General features: G+C 40.7%; 1 protein-coding gene across 1 annotated transcript in view; it reads right to left on the bottom strand.

Moving 5' to 3' along the window:
- Positions 1-11,704, bottom strand: part of LOC131900453 (zinc finger protein 844-like) — a 42,965-nt gene extending 31,261 nt beyond the window's left edge. Inside the window, exon 1 of the mRNA XM_059251662.1 lies at positions 11,579-11,704. Within this exon, the coding sequence (XP_059107645.1) occupies positions 11,579-11,704 (126 nt within the window). The remainder of the gene's footprint in view (positions 1-11,578) is intronic.
- Positions 11,705-13,366: the final 1,662 nt, after the last annotated feature.

Genomic DNA, 13,366 nt, shown 5'->3' with positions numbered 1-13,366 from the left:
AATTGTCCTTGCAGGCTTACACTGCTGCTCATTTTTTGGCATTGGAGATAACTCAGTCTTCTGGCTTTGGTCAAGCCATCAGACACTTTAAAGACTTATCAGTGTCTCTCATGATCATTTTTTGTACTCTTCCCTCATTTTCTGGAGATTTGGGCTTGGGAACTTCTTTAAGAATCATGTCTAAGTTAGGTTTGGATGCTGTCAATCTTGTATTTCTTTTGGGTGATCAGGGCTGAGGTAAAGATGAAATCAGGTTCATCCATCACACCTTATTGCTATAATGACATGTTCATGGGGCTGAATAGATTGTTCAACACCAGAGAGCACTGGCTACTCATCCGCAGGGTCTGACTTTGATTCTTAGCATGAAGACGACAACTCACAATTATCTGTAACTAAATGGCACTGGGGATCAGACACTCCCTTGTGACATCCACTGTTACCTGGCATGTATTTAATATATACACTGGCAAAACTTTTACACCTAAATTAAATTTTATACATTTTGAAAATAATGTATACATGAAGAAAACCTTTTTTAAAGTATGGAATCACATATATATCTTTTCACCATTGGTATGTCTGGTACCATAGGAGGCCAGAGGAATGCATTAGCTCTCTTGGACCTGGAAATACATGTAGTTCTGAGCCATCTGATGGGGGTTAGGAACAGTTGGGTACCCAAGAGGAGCATGCATATTCAGTGTACTCTCTATCTTCCAAATATGTCATTAAAGTGTAGATGAAGGTGCACAATTACTCTTTCTGGCTCCTATCACTTGAAGGTGATGAAAGTTCCCTCTAGATGGTTGTCAAAGGATTCAATGGCTTTCTAGCCTCTCTGAATGGTCTCTCCACTATGCTTTTTATTTTCATTGTTAACACAATTCTCTTCATGTGAGTAAAGATAACAAAAGAAAACAAACCCCATTGGCTGAAACCAGTCAGGGTCCAGTCACATTATATAATGAAAAGATCCATAATTTGAGATATGTCTTTTTTGGAATTTTTTTTTAGACAGGATACCTCTACATAGCCATGGCTGCCCTGGAACTCACTATGTGAACCAAGCTGACTTCAAACTCAGAGAGATCAGCCTGCCACTGTCTCCCAAGTGCTGGTGTTACAGGTGTGCGTGCACCTCTAAGCCCAGCTCAGATAGGTGATCTAACTTTGAATGAGAGAATTAAAGGATACAATAAGATTTTAAAAGAAACCATCAATGTTTTCATGAACAGTACTACCTCTTGAAATTCTGTAATAATAATGTAAACTGGCAAATCATTTTCATATACTCTCAATAACTGGGATATATGTTTTGTTAATTTCATCCATTTAAAAATGTCTGAACTATGTTTGTGCATACAGAACTTTGCCATTGTGTGTATGGGGCAGTGAGTGGACAACTTATAGGTGTCTCTTATCTACTATGTGAGTTCTAGAGATGAAACTCAGGGAGTCGTCTGGCTGCAAGTGACCTCAATGACACTTATTTGGGTTTATAAATAATTTATGTATGTGCCAGTATGGGAGTGTGCATATGCCAAAGCCCAAATGCAGAAATAAAGGGAAAATCTGTAGTAGTTATTTGAGTCTTCCAGTGACTGAACTCAGGTTGTTAGGTTTAGCAGCTTCCAACATTACCCACTAAGACAATTCCACGGCACTCATTTGTGCTTCTAAGAAAGTGTTATGAACAAGTGTTTAGTTCTAAGAATAAGCTAACACAAGCCAAAAAAGGAAAAAGAAAACAAGAGACAGCAGTATATTATTTTCATTTGCAAATAGGATCTATTACTCAAATTGTCCCGTCTTCCTCTATCCTTAGATGACAGTGTGTTTTCAATCACAAAAGAGGACAATATTGTACTGATGGAACGTTTCAACTATTCTTATTTGAGCACCAGTGAGACAGCTAATTGGGCAATGCCTCTGCAAGGCTGGGACTTGACCTTGATAACCATATGAAGAGGGACAAAAGGAGACTCCACAAAGCTGTCTTCTGGTCTCCATTTATCTGCCATGGCCTAAAAACCCATAGCCACATTACACACACTTATCAGAAATCAATTATTTTTTGCCTATTTGTTTTAATAAGTCTCACTGACATTACATCTCTGGCATCTCTGGATAATCTCCTTAGAAGGCAGTACTTCATGATGAAGTGCCAAATGGACAGCTAATGGGGTTATGAAGAAACATGGAACTTCAAATAAGACGTACATATCCTTAGCACATCAAACTATGTTGTGAAATACTGGTGTGGAAGGCATGGCCACCACTGCTGCTTGATAAAGTTGCAGCATTTTGACACTGCAGACCACACTTCTTCAGCACCATTTTACTTTTATTTTTAATGATTCTCTCTATTAATGCCTTTCCCTTTGGAAAAATGTGTACACTGGAAGCCTCTCTAAACAAAATAATTGTTTGGAAAAAATTCCTGCCACTGTGGAACCAGGAATTTCATTGTGACCTCCAAATTGCACCAAAAACAGGAAAATTAGAGATTCACTAGGCACACCTGATCCCAAGGATGAAATGCCTACTATTCAAAACCAGAGCCTGAGGCAATTAAGGGCAAGAGTTCACTTAATGAATATAGAGAAATTAGAATGGTGTGGTATAATGGGAAAAGAGTAAGACATCAGGACCTTCCCTTTGGGAAGCAAAATGAGGAGAACAGGCCCATATAGTAAGACTAAGAAATTGTAGTATAGTGTCTGCTCCCCAGAAGAAGTCATTTTCCCAAGGTCAGGCATTTGGATAAGGTTCTCCATTCCCTTGGGAGCTAGAGGAGAGTTCCAGCTTGCTAACACAGTCATTCTCCTTATCTCTGGCAGGAGGAACTTGTGTCCCTTTCATTAACATATGACTGGTGCCTGTTGTCAAGGTCAAGGCTATCTTCCTCAACCCATGACTTCAAGGCACACCCCAGCTCACATGCTGCCTTTTCTCCTGTTTAATCATCCATGGAACTACAGAGTATAAAAGGTGTGTCTTTTTTTCAATTAAACATGGCTGGTAGCCATCCATTTCACTCTCAGATCCTGTCAGTCTCCTCTTCTCTCACCTTTACCAACTCCACACATCATCTTTGGGACCTGAACCCCCTCCCCATGCAAGTCTTTGGCAAAATATACAATTAATTTCTGGTTACCCTACATTACTACACCTCTGCTAGACAGATGAATACGATGCTTTGGATACACACAGGGGTATTTAATGTTTCTAATATTTTCTTCTACTAAGCATTTTAACATTAACATTGTTGAAATGTGTTGGCAAAAAAGTACACATTTAGAATAAATCATCTACCCTGGACGCTGACCATGGATCATGTGTTCAATATATCCCTGACTAATTACTGATATCCATGCCAGGCAGAATAACAAACACCTTCTCAAGGGAATTTGTGAAATTATGAAAACTAAAACCAGGAACAATTGCTCACAAACACTGCAGTTTTTGGCTGTGAATATAGTTGAGCAAGTATTCTTATTGTAGGATGGAGAAGCATATGCCCAAGAGTGGTACAGCTGGGTCTTGAGATAGATGAATTCTCAATTTTCTGAGGAACCACTGTATTGATTTCCACGTTGTACAAGTTTGCACTCCCACCAGCAATGGAAGAGTTACTCCACATCCTTGCCAACATGAGCTGTTACTTGTGTTATTGATCTTAGCCATTATGACATGTGTAAGATGAAGTCTCAAAGTATTTTTGATTTGCACATCTTTGATGGCTATGGGTTTGAACATTTTTAAGTGTTTTTCAGCCATTTTAGATTCCTCTGTTGAGAATCCTCTGTTTAGAACTGTACCTCATTTTTATTGGATTATTTGGTTTGTTGATGTCTAGTTTATTGAGTTCTTTATTACCCTTAGTGAGGCAACCAAGAGCCACATAAAAAAACATATTTACTCACTTAATAGTAGATATTAGCTGTTAAGTAAAGAATAATCACAGTAAAATCCACATACCCAGAAAGACTAAGTAACAAGATCAGCTGGGGGGCCGGGGGGCAGTGGCACAGATTCTTTCCCTAGGAAGAGGAAATAGATTTTGTGGACAGACTGGGGACAGGAACAGGAATGATCAGGTAAGGAAGGTAAGGACAGAGGGAGAGAATACTGGGAGAGATTGGAATAGGGGATATTTTAGGGGGCAATGTGGAAACCTAGTGCAGCGGAAACCTAGAAGCTATGAGTGTGACAAAAGTGAGGAATCCAAGTAATTGAGAAAAGAGAACCTGAGTTGGCCAGCTTCGGTAACCACACAAGGCCTAACAGTAGGAGTGGGAGTGTCTATGACCCCTTTGCCTACTCTTCAGACCCTTTTCCTCCTACTGCATTGCTTAATCCAGCCTTAACATGAGGGTTTGTGCTAGTCTTATTGTACCTTGTAATGGTGTGTTCAGTTGATATCCCTGAGAGACCTGCCCTTTCCTGAAAGGAAACAGAGGAGCAGTGGCTCTGGGTGAGTGTGAAGGTGGCAGGGAGGGTGGACTTGGAGTAGAGAGAAGGGAGGTTGTGGTCAGGATGTATTGTATGAGATAAGAATAAATAAAAAGATAACAATGAAATGAAAATGCATTTAGTCTAACTTCAACAATCCTCATAGCCTGTAACAGCCACAACACTGTTCAGATATCCAATGTCTCTTCTAAGACTCAGACAATCTTTTGACTGTGACATCTTGTAAAATCAAGAAACAAATTAAACCTTCCAACATAACAATAGCACAATATATGTAATCATCCAGATAGAGAGGAATATGACTATGTTCCAGCCTCCAGCCTATACAGAGACACCTCATGCTCATGTGTAGGCCACACCAGCTAGAAGTATAGGTAGGTCACCAGTCCATGGAACTTCCCCATTCCTTCAGTTCCCATAGACACAATTCCCCACCAACTCTCCAGCTACCATCCCCGTAGCCATGTCCCTGCCTCCAACTCACTGGACATCCTCTGCTTAAGTGCAGGACATAACAGCCAGAAGAACAGGTAGGAAAACTCAGGTAAAGACTCTCTGCTGGACTAGAGGCCATGGCAGCCATCAGAAATCCAGGTAGGTTGCTCACACACGGACCTCCTCCACTCCATCAGGACTCCCCAACACTATACCCAACCCCACTTCTTTCCTCCTCATAATGTCCTAGGCCCCAGTTTGTGCAGATAGGCCCTGCTGGAACAAAAGACACACCAGCTGCCAGAAGTCCATGTAGGTCACCTGCCCACAGACATTCCCCACTCTCAAAATGCCCCACTGCACAATCCAGTTTCTCCTCCCAACTTTGGCTCCTCTCAGCCCCCAACTTGGATGGAGACTCCCTGATAGAACAGAGGCCACACCTGCCACTAGATTTCTAATCCCCAATTTGGGGGTTGGGGAACCTCTGTTCAACCATAGGCCACACAGAGCAGAATATCAGAGAGCAAATATAAACCAAGGAACAAAGCACCCATTCAACAAACACAAACTGAGAAATAGGCACCTAGACCCATAATCACTACCAACCTAGATAGATATCTAGACATCAGCTTCAGAACACAATCAACAACAGCCAGGTTAACATGTCACCACCAGAGCTCACCTACCCTACTCTAGCAGACTCTGAATATTCCAATACAGCTTAAGCACAAGCAAAAGACCTTAATACCAATGTTATGAAAATGATAGAGGTTCTTAAAGAGGAAGCGAATAAATCCCTTAAAGAAATCAGAGAAAGAATAAACAATATAGTATAGGAAATGAATAAATCCCTTAAGGAAAGCCAAGAAAATAAAAACAACCAGTTGAAGAATGCTTCAAGAATTTGAAACTGGAAATGAAAGCAATAAAAAAAAAAAAAGCACAAGCCAAAGGAATTCTGGAAATAAAGGCAACAGGAACTACAGAGGCAAGATTCACCAAAAGAATAAAAGAGATGGAAGAGAGAATCTCAGGAATTTAATATATGTTAGAAGAAATAGATAGGTTAGTGAAAGAAAATATTAAATCTAAAAATTCCTGAAACATAAAATCCAGGAATCCTGGAACACTATGAAAAGACCAATCCTAGGAATAAGAGGACTAGAAGGAAAAGAATCCCAGATTGTAGGCCCAGGAAATATTTGAAAAACAATCATGGTCAAAATTTTTCCTAACTGAAATAAGGACACCAGGAGAACACAGCCCATAGAATCAACCTGGCAGGGATCATTGGGGCTCACTGAAGCAGGAATCATGGAGCCCCTATGGGTCCTGGCCAGGTCCTCTGCACATATGTTATGGTTGTGTAGCTTGGTGTTTTTTAGGACTCCCAACAGTGTGTATGAGGGAGTGTTCCTGAATCTTTTGCCTGATCTTGGGACCCTTTTCCTCTGACCGGGTTGCCTTATTCAGCCTTGATTATGATGGTCTGTGCCTAGTCTTATTGTAAGTTGTTATGTCATGTTTGGTTGATATCCTTGGAAAACCTGCTCTTTTCTGAAGGGAAATGAAGGAGTGGATCTGGTGGAGAAGGGAGCAGTGATGGGGACTAGGTGGCGTAGAGGGAGAGAAAACTTTATTATATGAGAGGATATATTATATGAAAGAATAATAAATTTTAAAAAAAGAAAAGAGGGGAATGTAGACACAGTGAGGGAAAATTGGACCAAGGCAAAAGAAAACTCAGCAGAGCAAACAGCAAATCCTATAGCTCTGCCTCAGACATGTGGGCCTTCATTTGCAAAGAGCTTAGCTGGCGCTATCCCTGAAAATTTTCATACATTTTTTCTCCTTTGCTTCCACTGCTATATTCAGTTATCCATGGCAGATGTCTCATAGCTTGTGCATCTTAATATCAAATGGTCTCAAAATACACACAGGTTTCATCTTCACATCTTCATGCAATGGACTCTCAAGAGTCTCCTCACTGGGTTTCTGACTGATGCTAAAGAGTGCTGAACTGAAACCACAGAGAAAGAATCCATGACCTTTACATTTTGCATCTTTTTTATTTAGAGAACAAGGACAAAAAGGGTGATCCCCTCAAACTCCCCCATTTGGCTCCTAAATTCTAAGTTGTGATGGATCCTACAATGCTTGGACCAAAGTTGCAGCAGGTTCTGTATGAAGTTTATTCCTGAGACTAGGAATTGCTTTGCTTACTCCTTCAACAAATTGAAGGTTTATATGGGAGGTGTCTTACCCTTAGGACACCTTTATAGGCTTCTATTGTAGATCAAGTGCTTCTCTTTATTGTTGACAATCTCCTAAAAAGTTCCTGCCTTTTTCAACATTGGACTGCCATCAGAATCTCCGTAGTGCTTTTCTCTACAAAACAGATTTCTTTTTTCATTTTTTTCTTGTTTGTTTTCACTGGAGACCTAAATGAGTAATCAGTAATAACCATCCAACAAAATCAATGTATTGTCTAAGAAATCAGCCCATTACCTTTTAATTCTGCCTTACTCAATCTCTCAGGGAATGGAGAAAGTAAGAATGATTTGGGGCCATTACACTATGACATCAGGCTAAATAAATTTCTCATGGAGTCTATTTCCTGCTGAAATCCTATGACCTTGAACTCCACTATCTGCATTATAAATGAACATAAACAAACAGGTTTATTTGCTGATATTGCTGTATCTCAACCCATCATTGTGAGAGCTTAGGATAAACTCAAGCTAGCAACTGAAGGCAAAATCCATGCAGAAACTTTATTACTGGCTTTTTTTCTTGCTTGGTCACTGTCTTGTGCTCAGTTAGCTTTCTTATCCAGCCCAGTCATACTTGCGTAGGGATACTGCCATGCTCAGTGGAAGAGCCTTCCCACATTAATCATCAATCAACACAATCTCTCACAGACATAGTAACAGGCAATTCTGAATTGAGCAAACCCTCAATTTATATTCCTTCATATGACTCTAGGCCACATCATGTTGACAGTTGAAGATAATTAAGACAAAGAGGCAATAATATATCAGAAGGTTTTAGAAACTCAAAAACAAAGTATTTACAACATCAATCACGTAAGCAGAAAAAAATAACACGAAGTAGCAACAATGGGAAAACACAGATATGTCCAGAATTAAGGACAGGCAAGCCTGTAAGATCAAGAAAAGAAATTTAAAACGGTCTCTCCACAGAAGCTTTCAAAACCAACAAAAACTCAAGGAACTCCTAACAAGAAATTTTCTGACTACAAAATTGGTGAAGGTTTATCATTTTCCAGAGAAACAACAATATAAAGAGATGGCAGTAAAACAAGCAACATTGATGGAACCACTAGAAAAAAAATAAGACACAAAGACATATTTACAAATATATATCATAGTCCTTTAACAAGACCTACAAGATTATACCAAAGTCAAACTCCAAGAAATCACAGCCCATCACTCCTCCTGTGCATCCCAGTTCTCTCCTTTACTAATAATAGAAAAATGGGTTAGGTGAGGAGGGCTGTTCCACCAAAATTGGAGAGATTTGCTTGAAACCTTCTGATATTTTAACTTTTGGAAACAGTTTTGACTACTAAGAAGATCTCATTGTCTTATGATAAAGAAAAGGATATTTGCAGGGAGACACCAATTTAGTTCCTTTGATTGATGATTAGATGTAAGTCTGAATCAGCGAGGAAATGCAAACTTATCCAAACCAAATGCAAGGTAACAGACTTTTAAATAAACAGTGTATGATTTCTATTATACACTTCAAGTAAGTTGTTTTGCTCTAATTGCTTTATAAGTCACAAGAACTTTTGAAAACAAGTTTATCCCCATGTTTATATGTATGCTTATATGTGAAAGAAAGAATATCTTCCAATCATGTACAGGTGACACACCAGAGAAGAGAATGTCAGACCCCTTGGATCTGGAGCAGCAGATGCTTATGAACCTCCCAACTTGGGTGTTATGATATGAACTCACATCATCCCCAAGAAGAATATGTGTTGAGTCCCTGGCCAAGCCCCATAGTACCTTTTAACTAATAAACTAAAAGTCTTTCACACATTAACAACAAGAACAACAAAACATGAATAAATACAAAAGTTAATAAATGATCTTTGGGAATATGATGCATCAATATTAAGATAATAGTATGTAAATTTGCAGCATGAATTCAATATAACCCAAAGAAAATTTCCAACAGTTTATAATAGGATACCTGATTCCAAAGCCACATGCAAAGTGGTAACTCTCAGAAAGCTCAATAGGATTACGAAAAAACAGTACACATATTGACAAATTGTGACTTCTGTACTTACCACAAACTTCAGCCATCAATAGAATGTACAATATTTGTGAAAGAATAAAGAGGATGGAGAGAAAATGCTAAGAACAAAAGCAGGAAAACAGTACTAACTTTTATTCAAAAGACCAAAGGAAACTCAGCTAAGAAAAAGTGTGCTCTTGACCAGTATCACCCAGCTACCTACGATTCTATGTGTACAGATATTAAATGAACACTGATTTCACAACTCCAATAGATTAACTCAAAGTGACCCTTAAACTGTTAACTTTCTGACCTTCCAGCTATGGAGATTTCTTCCAGATAGGCCCCAAGCTCCAGAGCCCACTCTGCAGACGGCGCTGATCTCCTCCAGAGCCCACTCTGTAGACGGCGCTGACCTCCTCCAGAGCCCACTCTGCAGACGGCGCTGACCTCCTCCAGAGCCCACTCTGCAGATGGCGCTGATCTCCTCCAGAGTCTGCTATGGCTCCACAGCCCTCAAGATGCTGTGGTTTCGGGCAAACCCAGCCCCAGTGATTCCCAATCACAAAACAATGTTGAACAATAATTTAACATAATGTCTGCTTCCTGACACATAGATTATGTCACTAGATGTGTGGCATCTGCCCTATTCACCTGCCCAATATCACGTAACCCTGAGATTCCTCTGTAGCATTTGTGCCCTGGAACTGAATTTCACAGAATCACACCTTGGTGGTTGGGAGTAGCAGAAAGTTGAATACATTCTAATCATGTATTGCTGAAGGATGATGCCCATCACCTCCTTTCTACCAGTAGTTCAAGCTATTCTCCCTAAACCGTACACCAACCAATTCTGTCTGTCTTCATTCACATGGAAGGAATTAATACATGCAGGGAAATTACAGAGAAAGTCACTCACCATGCCCCATGAGTCCTCTGTACAGGAGACCCCTGCAGCTCACTGCCTTAAACATCACTCTCTGAGCTAGGTATTGACTAGTTTGTTTCCCCCTGAAGTGTACAAAGTACACTGTTCCTATTCTTCTGGTCAGAAGGGAGAAGCCATGCTGCACACACAAATCCTTTTTCTATTACTGATATGGACAGCCCACTATATGACTCAAACTTGTATTTTAGAGCTCTGTGGTATTGCTGGCCTGTAATCCAAGAATTTAGGATTGTTAGTCAGGGGCTATGTCCTATGAGGCTGCCGACAGGGTCCAAGTTCACCTCTGTCAATATGGAAGTCCTTGACTCAAAACTCCTTTTTAAAAGGCTGGAGATGCAGCTGTTGTAGAATTAATTATTATATCTTCATGGCACACGGGGATTTAATGTTGGTTGTGACCCTGTAATGGCCCCTTGAGCAGCATGTTAGAGCCCTTAGATGGGGAGGTGGGCCTTTTGGCTAGTTGTAAAACAGGGTTGTTCATTTGTTACCAGAGTGTAGCTTAACAGATGATTAATCCCAGTGAACAAACATTTACATCTTATCACACTAATTTCTAACAGGCATGGTCAGCATACTACTTATCTTTGGGGTATTTGGGATCCAGTCCTCCCTTACCTACATTCTACTTTGTGTGACTTAATGTCTCCTAAGAACTGGTAAATCCTTATACCATCAATTCTACTACCATCAATTCTACCCTTCTACATCACAGTTTAGCCGTGGAATGCTACTCTACACAGGAGATACCATTCACAAGATCCACAACATTAACTCCAGATGAATCCTAAGCCTAATAGTTAAGAAATAAAAGTTCAGAACTTTTGGAAGGTATTAGAGAGACCAGTATTCTCTGAGTTTGGCAAATCTGGTGATGTTTCTCCACATGCAATATAAGCAACACAGGCACCAGAATTTCACAGTGATGTTAACAACAAAGAGAGTTTTAAGCACAGATCTGCTCCCAATGCTCTGTGAAGATACAGCCCTGGGAGTGAAGTTATTCAGAGGATGCCAATTCAGCCCAGGGACTTGCAAGGACCACATAGGACCAGGCTGGACCAGGCAGGAAAACGATGAACTCTGTCTTAGTTTTTTCGAGACAGGGTTTCTCTGTGTTGTTTTGGTGCCTGACCTGGATCTCACGCTGTAGCCCAGGCTGGCCTGGAACTCACAGAGATCCGCCTGGCTCTGCCTCCCGAGTGCTGGGATTAAAGGCGTGCGCCACCACTGCCCAGCTGAACTCTGTGCCTGGCTCCCACCCAGCTAAGGGAGGACCCACCAAACCAGCTCCTCAGCCTCAGTCGGCAGCTCCACCTAGTCTGCAGAAAGCGGCACCCCACTCACCAAGACCAGCCACTCCTCCCTGCATGGGGACAGCAGCCCCTCACTCATCTTGGCTCACTGCTTCTCCTCATATTTGGAGAGCAACCCCTCACTCACCATGGTGCTGCTGAGCTGACTTGCTCTCTTCACAGCGGAGGCCAAGGCACAGAACTCCTGGCAACTTCCGACTTCCTCTGGAGAAGAGCTGAGCCAGGAGCCTGGCTCCCGGAAGAACCCACCCATCTGACTGGCGGGTCTTTTGGAGGCTCTGATTGGCTAGTGAGGTCTGAGTGACAGGACCAGGTGAACAGAAGGGACAAAGCACAGTGGTTCCCAGCCCTGGCTTCCAATCTAAGGACAGACCTATTCCAGATTGCCTGGAGATTTGTGCCAAATTCAACAGCAAGTCTCTTGTAGTGTAAATCAATGGATTCAGTTTTAAAAGGAAGTGTACAAAATTCAGAAGGAAGCTGATCAGACAACGTTGCACAAGAGGAACATGGGGTAACTGAAGAACATTATAAACAAAATCCACATTAGTGTTGGGACTGATAACCACAGACCCTTGTGTGGAAAGTGTTGGGTTCTGAGGATCTGAAGAAACCCTTTCAAAAGGCCCTTGCCCACATTATCACCAGCTCTTCCAAGCATATTCCTAGTATTGGAGATGGAGCTCAGTTTTTGCTCTATACATCAGGTTCTTAAAGAAACCTCTCAAAGCTCATGCCGGTTGCCAAACTCAGAGAGACCTAGTTTTAAGTATCTTCTTTCTTTTTTTCTTTCTTTTCTTTCCTTCTTTCTTTCTTATCAATGCCTCTTTTTTTAAATTTATTTATTATATATACAGTGTTTTGCCTGCATGCATATATGCATGCCAGAAGAGGGCACAAGATCTCATTACAGATGATTGTGAGCCACCATGTAGTTGCTGGGAATTGAGCTCAGGATCTCTGGAAGAGCAGCCAGTGCTTTTAACCTCTGAGCCATCTCTCCAGCCCTCAAATATCTTCTTGAAGTTCTACATTTTTCATTTGACATTTAGGTGTAAGATCCATTTAGAGTTAATTTGTGGAGGTTGTAAATGGCATCTCATGTACTGGGTAACACTCCACTACTAAACTGCAATTGGTGATATAAAGGATTTACCAATGCTTAGGAAATAGTAATTCACACAAAGTAGAATTTGGCTAAGGGACGGTTGCCTCTAAAATATCCCAAAGATAAATAGTATGTTAACCAGGGCTGTTAGAGATTTGGATGCTAGGTTGGAAATATTTATTCACCTTTTATGTATGGTCATATGTCTGTAGTAAAAACAGTGAATGGGTTGCTCATCCACAGAGAGGATAAAGAGACCATCTGTGTAAAGATCTCTCTATAGTAAGCTGGGTCATCATATATATTTTTTTTTGTTTTGTTTTTCGAGACATTGTTTCTCTGTGTAGTTTTGTGCTTTTCCTGGAACTCACTCTATAGAGCAGGCTTGCTTCGAACTCAAGTGCTGGGATTAAAGGCGTGTGCCACCACCGCCTGGTGGGTCATCATACTTTTAGGAGGAATTTCTTAGTTGTGTTGTACAGGATGCTGCAAACACCAATTTCATGATATTTTGTTATCTATTTGCTGTTTCTTAGTATCGACTACATACTTGTATTAAAATCCAAGAGCATGGCTATATTACTGATGCCATGTATTATATAAAGACTGTCTTGTGTCTTCTCTAAGGTTTAGTTTAACAGATTGTGCCTAAGAAATGTGAATTTATCACATTATCTTATACACAGTTTCTATTAAGCATCCTTTTATTTAATTGTTGTTGCTCAGCACTGTCTTGAGGCACACAATTGTAGCTAGAGTTTTCCTGCCTGGCCCACAGTCAGGGCAAATCTCTCTTACCTGCCAGTC

This window comes from Peromyscus eremicus, unplaced genomic scaffold (genome assembly GCF_949786415.1).
Source record: "Peromyscus eremicus unplaced genomic scaffold, PerEre_H2_v1 PerEre#2#chr22_unloc_1, whole genome shotgun sequence".
NCBI classification, from domain to species: Eukaryota; Metazoa; Chordata; class Mammalia; order Rodentia; family Cricetidae; genus Peromyscus; species Peromyscus eremicus.
Note: the sequence above shows the minus strand (reverse complement) of the source record. Positions and strands in the feature narration are given on the sequence as shown.